At 45.1% G+C, this 6000-nt stretch overlaps 1 protein-coding gene across 2 annotated transcripts in view; it reads left to right on the top strand.

The window, feature by feature from the left end:
* rtkna (rhotekin a) overlaps positions 1-6000 on the top strand; it is a 43890-nt gene that overhangs the window by 27710 nt on the left and 10180 nt on the right. For both annotated transcript variants that reach the window (XM_056592059.1, XM_056592060.1), the window contains exons 2-3: positions 2732-2993; positions 3382-3435. In XM_056592059.1, coding sequence (XP_056448034.1) covers positions 2732-2993; positions 3382-3435 — 316 coding nt within the window. The remainder of the gene's footprint in view (positions 1-2731; positions 2994-3381; positions 3436-6000) is intronic.

Below are 6000 nucleotides of genomic sequence, written 5' to 3'. Positions count from 1 at the left end.
GTTAATCCTAGGAGATTAGGGATGGAAACCAGTATTAGTTTGGGAATAACACCGTTATCTGCTGTGTTTGCATTCATTAGTGTAGTGGAACAGTTCAGCAGTCAATGTCCGGATCTAATTGAAGGAAAAAGGCCATTTTCTCCTTTCCCCGCTCCACCGTCTCTCCGTCTGTGACATGGCTACGGGCTGGACACTATCTCGCTCACTACAAACTCACTTCCATGTCACGTCACTGTCGCCTGGCGCTTCTGAATGTGTTGAATGTCAAGCAGTCTGCGAGTCAGCCCCTGCGGCCCCTCACAAGAGTTCTTCCTGTGCCTTTTTTAAAGAGCTACGGTAAAGAGCAACTGCAGCCAATCAAACCACCGCCATGTGACTAAACACATCATGCTCATGCTCCCATCCCTGGTCCCTGTGTCCATGGATTGTCGTTGAATGGTGACCCATTTGCAATCAGTTTGCCTGACCGTTTGTTCAGCATTCCATTTTCCTTTGGGGTAAACAGCTGTTTAGTGAGCCAAGAAAAATGTCTGGCTGCTTGTTTGTTTTTTTGCGTTGACGTACTTTGGAAACTTTTCAAGTGCAACGCCCTTTTCAAGTGCAACTTTTCAAGTGCAACGGTGTGTTGTCCAGAAGAAGGTGACCTAACCCTGTGTGTGTGTGTGTGTGTGTGTGTGTGTGTGTGTGTGTGTGTGTGTGTGTGTGTGTGTGTGTGTGTGTGTGTGTGTGTGTGTGTGTGTGTGTGTGTGTGTGTGTGTGTGTGTGGCGGAGAGGGGAAATAAATAAATGATTCAGTGGTAGTAAAGAAATTAATTAAAAGGGGGGAATGCTGCAGTACGACGGTGGGGTTTAAAGGAAGGGGAGCCGGCAGGGGAAGAAATAAAATGTTATGTTCAGTGGTATAAAATATTCATGACAAACAATTTATCTCACATTTCAACGGTTTGTGTGAGACGGAGAGGGAGAGGGTTGAGGCAGTGGTAGAGGGAGAGAGAGGTAATAAACGAGAGCCATAAGGTGGTATATTTATCACGAGGAGAGATTGATGAGGCTGGGGCCAAAGTTAGACTGTTCATTTGTTATCAGAGTCAGGTTTGCTTCTGCCGCCATGCGGTGTGCCAGTGCATTTGTGTGTGTGTAAAATCACAGGGTGCACAGAACACAGGATCACCGTATTATTATTTTCAATTCATACCGGAATGTCAAGTTGTTTTTATTGCCCAAAATGTTTATTTGGCAGTTCAGTCTCAAAAGGCACACTCCAGTTCTCTCCACTACTTTTTCCCTCCTATGTAATAGATTTATGAATTTAGATATTATTAGCTTGTCTAAAGATAATGTTAGCTTAAGTGTGTGTGTGTGTGTGTGTGTGTGTGTGTGTGTGTGTGTGTGTGTGTGTGTGTGTGTGTGTGTGTGTGTGTGTGTGTGTGTGTGTGTGTGTGTGTGTGTGTGTGTACGTGAGGTGCATAATAGTGCTTTATTTAGTCACCAAAATAAAGGTTGACTTGGCCTAGATAAGCCATCTTGAATTCAGTAGAGTAAATGTTGTTTTTTCAAATACATAGCACATTGAAAGGGAGGGTCCTCTGTTGTGAAATGTGTGTGTGTGTGCATGCATATTTGCTTTTGTGTGTGCGTGTGGCCATGAATACATATTTGGTGTCTGTACAGTGTTTGACCTCTTAAATCGTCATTATCTCCCCTGAGATGTCGGGGTGTGTCTGTTTGGGTTCGTGTGTGTGCGTGTTCATTGGGTGAAGATAAATTTTTCAGTATTTGTGTCTTCTAGTAATGGGGAGGCCGTAAGTTCATGTTCCCTCTTCCGCCCTGAGGACCGTGTGTGCATGAACACGCACTCACACGCCCACACCACACCATTGAACACAGACACTTTCAGGGACACACCCTGCTAATGTAGCCTCATGAAGCCGGCACTTCCCAGTAGACTTCACGCATTCTCTTCGGGTCAAACGCCCTTCCCACACACTGCCATTATGTCAATAAAACCCCATCACTACATTCCGCTTCTTGGCTTTTTGGTGGGCCAGATAATAATAATCCTCATCCGCAGTTTGTCCATTCAAACATCGCAGCTGTGACTCCCTTTCTCAGTCTACTGCTACTAATGAACGTCTCTCTTTGTCAAGTATAGATACAAGCTCAGATAGGGGGTAACATGTTACTCCTCCCTGTTCACACCGATGTAATCATTCTTCCTTGCTCAGGTTCTCTTAATGTTTCACATCCACTGGCCCCAGGACAATTGTTCCAGTCCCTTGAAAGTTGGAATCCTCAGTTTGGAAAACCAAAGACTTTCGTTGCAAAAAAAAATGACAGGCACAATCCGTCATTGGCACTTGCGAGGGTGCCAAATAATGAACACAGGAGGAATTCATTTTTATGCAAATATGTCCTTTTTTTTATCAATAGCCCCCTTTTTTTTTTTTTTTACTTGGCCGAGCAGGACAGTGAGATGAAAGTTTCACTGTCCCAGCTTCACTGTTTACTGGCTCCGGGGAATCGGGCGACCCTTATTCATGAACCCTGACTCTATTTACATGACTGTATTACCCTCTCTCAACGTCTCTCTCCCTCTCCCTCTCCCTTCTCCCTCTCCCTCTCCCTCTCGCTCTCTCCCCTCTATATCTCTCCCTCTCCTCTATATCTCTCTCTCCCTCTACATCTCTCCCTCCCTCTATATCTCTCCCTCCATCCCCCTCCTCTGTTACAGGACAGCGACATCCAGAGGAAGATCGACCATGAGATCCGGATGCGCGACGGGGCCTGCAAGCTGCTGGCGGCGTGCTCCCAGCGGGACCAGGCGCTGGAGGCGGCCAAGAGCCTGCAGACGTGCAGCACGCGGATCATGGCCTACATGTCGGAGCTCCAGCGCATGAAGGAGGCGCAGGTGATGCAGCGGGCCCCGCGCCGCGCCTCGGACGCCGGGGCCATTGAGGACCGGCTGCCCTGCAAAGGGAAGGTGGCCATCTCGGGTGAGTCCCACACACACACACACATGCACGCATTTATGAACATGCACGCATGCATAAACGTGCACGCATGCAAAAACACATGGATGCACACACGCAAAACGGATGCACGCATTTATAAACATGAACGCTTGCAAACACGTGCGCAAACGCAAACACATGCACGCGCACAAACGCATGCACTTGCACTTACACACACATGTCAACATACATGCTTCCCCTTCATTGTGTTTTTGAATAATTCATTTTATTCTGTATTATGATACACTTTTTAAAGGTGCTATTACGTTGATTTATTTTGTACTATCATAACTGTCAAAGGGTTCAACTCTGTTTATTTTGCAGAGTGCATATCATCTTTAACCATCCTCTGTCTCTTTTGTGTTTTCAGATCTTCGCATCCCGCTCATGTGGAAGGACACAGAATACTTTAAGAACAAAGGAGGTACGGAGCGTGTGTGTGTGTGTGTGTGTGTGTGTGTGTGTGTGTGTGTGTGTGTGTGTGTGTGTGTGTGTGTGTGTGTGTGTGTGTGTGTGTGTGTGTGTGTGTGTGTGTGTGTGTGTGTGGGCCTATCAATTATTCACATATGAGGCCATGGGGATGAAGTGTGAAATGAATGATTTCGAGATGTCAAGTGCGGTTAGTGTAAATGCAACGCGAGGCCGCCTGGGCATTCTGTGGCCATTCCCAATGAGATTATTACAAAAATCTTCATCATCCTAATGTCATTATAGATCTGTGAAATAAAAATCATATACTTCAAAAATCATATACTTAAATAATTTACTCGAATTGATATCAAACCGGATGAAATCATGATTTGGTACACATACACAGATTGTGGACTGTACTAGTGGACCATATGCTGTTCCTACACCCAGGTGCAGCATGGGAGCTGAACTAAGCGTTTCCTTGTATAGTAACATCTCGGAGTAAACGTCTGGCATAGATCCTTGTTTTTGGGCCACCTAGTTTTGTATCGCTTTAGCGCTCGACTCTGGTCCTGAACTGGGTCATAGTTTTTAGGACAGGATATTGGTGAGAAACAAGTGAGATCTATTGTTTGGTCCGCCAGGAATTAATCTAGGAACTTCTGTTTTATTTTTATTTTGTTTTTTTGGAAATGGATGCTTTTTCTGTGGTTGCTATTTTCTATTGGAAGCTCCATTCAAACCTTTCTATTATCTTGTTTTTTGGCTGTAATTCCATTCTCCTTAGCAAAAACCGCTTCAGTGTTGGTGCCTCTCCCTGAAGCACCCAGATCGTTATCTTTATGACTATTCATCGAGGCGAACCCACTCATACTGAGGTTAATGCAGGTTCATCTGCCACCGTCGTTAATAGAGATCCCTCTGCTCCTATCTGCATTTCCTTAAGTCTACCCATCCCTCTCTCTCTTTCCTCATATCCTCTAGCTGTGTTTGAAATCGTTCCCTATCACGGATATAGTGCACTATATAGGGTGCTCGCCATTTTGTAGTGGTGTTCGAATTCTCAGTGGTTAATTTCATGCACTATATAGTGCACTTAAAATACCCAAAATTTGAGTGTACATATGTTCCCAACATGTTACTCTCGTATACCACAATGCAATGCGGTCGTATTTTTCCGGAGGAGGAGAAGAAGCTGAAGAACCATGAAAACGAATACATTTAATGATGGAGTCTCCGGCTTTCTTTTAGAAATGTAAACTATTTATTTGGGATTTAACATAGAAAATGTAACATTCAAAATTAATTTATAAAAACTTGATCAAGAAAATGTAACATTTAACATCAATACAACCTCCAGCTTTCCTCGTGAGTGCCCGGTTTGTTTGCATGATGTGGACGCATCTGTCTGCGTCACACAAATACCCGGCGCATTTACTGACGCAAATGACGTTTAGAAATGTTCAGCGTAGTGTCAGAATTCTCGTTTGTTCGTTCCCTATATAGTGCACTATATCATGAACACTATATAGGGAGTAGTGAGTGAGTGAATAGGGAACGATTTCGAACACAGCTTCTGTCTCTCTCTACCCAACCCTCTCTCTCTCTTTCCTCATGTCCTCTGTCTCTCTTTACCATCCCTCTCTCTCTCTTTCCTTATATCCTCTCTCTCTCTCTCTCTTTCCCTCCCCCCACTCTTATCTGGATTGCCCTCCATCTCCTGACGACCTTAATGGAATTAATCCGCACAACCTGTGCGTTTCATAACTCTGGAGACAGGTGCGAGGCTTTTAATGAGGCTTAACGAGGCCGATCGTCAAGGTCGTTAGGAGGGCGGGATGCAGGTGCAGTGGCGTCGAGCCCAGGGGAGCAGCAGAGACAAAGCTAGCCCGAGGCTAGCATGATGCTGGCACGAGGCTAGCATGAAGCTAGCACGAGGCTAGCTTCATGCTAGCATTACGCTAGCACGAGGCTAGCTTCATGCTAGCATTACGCTAGCACGAGGCTAGCTTAATGCTAGCATTACGCTAGCATGAAGCATGCATGCGTCAAACGTCTTAAAAAACTTTTTGAGATATTACCAAATAAAGGTTCTTAATTTCAAGGTCGATAAGGAAGCGAGAGGTGGAAACTGGGAACTGCGACCTTAAATCAAGAGTGAAACGGATATTAGCGTGCGAGTGTGAAGTCCCTGCAGGCAACAGAACGCAGTAGTGTAATGTGGACATCTTAATCACATTTAAGACCTGTTTGAAGCATTTTAACATCGTTAGACACCCTGAGGCCAGAATAAAAACATTTTAATTATAATTCTAGATGTTATCAGCATGCAAAGCTGATAAACACCGAATCATCTCCTCACCCAACCCTGTTTCTCTGAACACAGCATTAATGCTGCCAGGGTCCTTTTGGTCATAGTTGTTGTTGTTGTTGTTTGCCCGAGGGGGGTAATAAACTATTTCAGACCCCCCCCCCTCCCCCCCATCCTGTGTGTGTGTGTGTGTGTGTGTGTGTGTGTGTGTGTGTGTGTGTGTGTGTGTGTGTGTGTGTGTGTGTGTGTGTGTGTGTGTGTGTGTGT

The sequence above is a fragment of the Gadus chalcogrammus genome, chromosome 6 (assembly GCF_026213295.1).
Source record: "Gadus chalcogrammus isolate NIFS_2021 chromosome 6, NIFS_Gcha_1.0, whole genome shotgun sequence".
NCBI lineage: Eukaryota > Metazoa > Chordata > Actinopteri > Gadiformes > Gadidae > Gadus > Gadus chalcogrammus.
The sequence above is the reverse complement of the archived record's forward strand: the minus strand, read 5'-3'. Positions and strand labels throughout refer to the sequence as shown.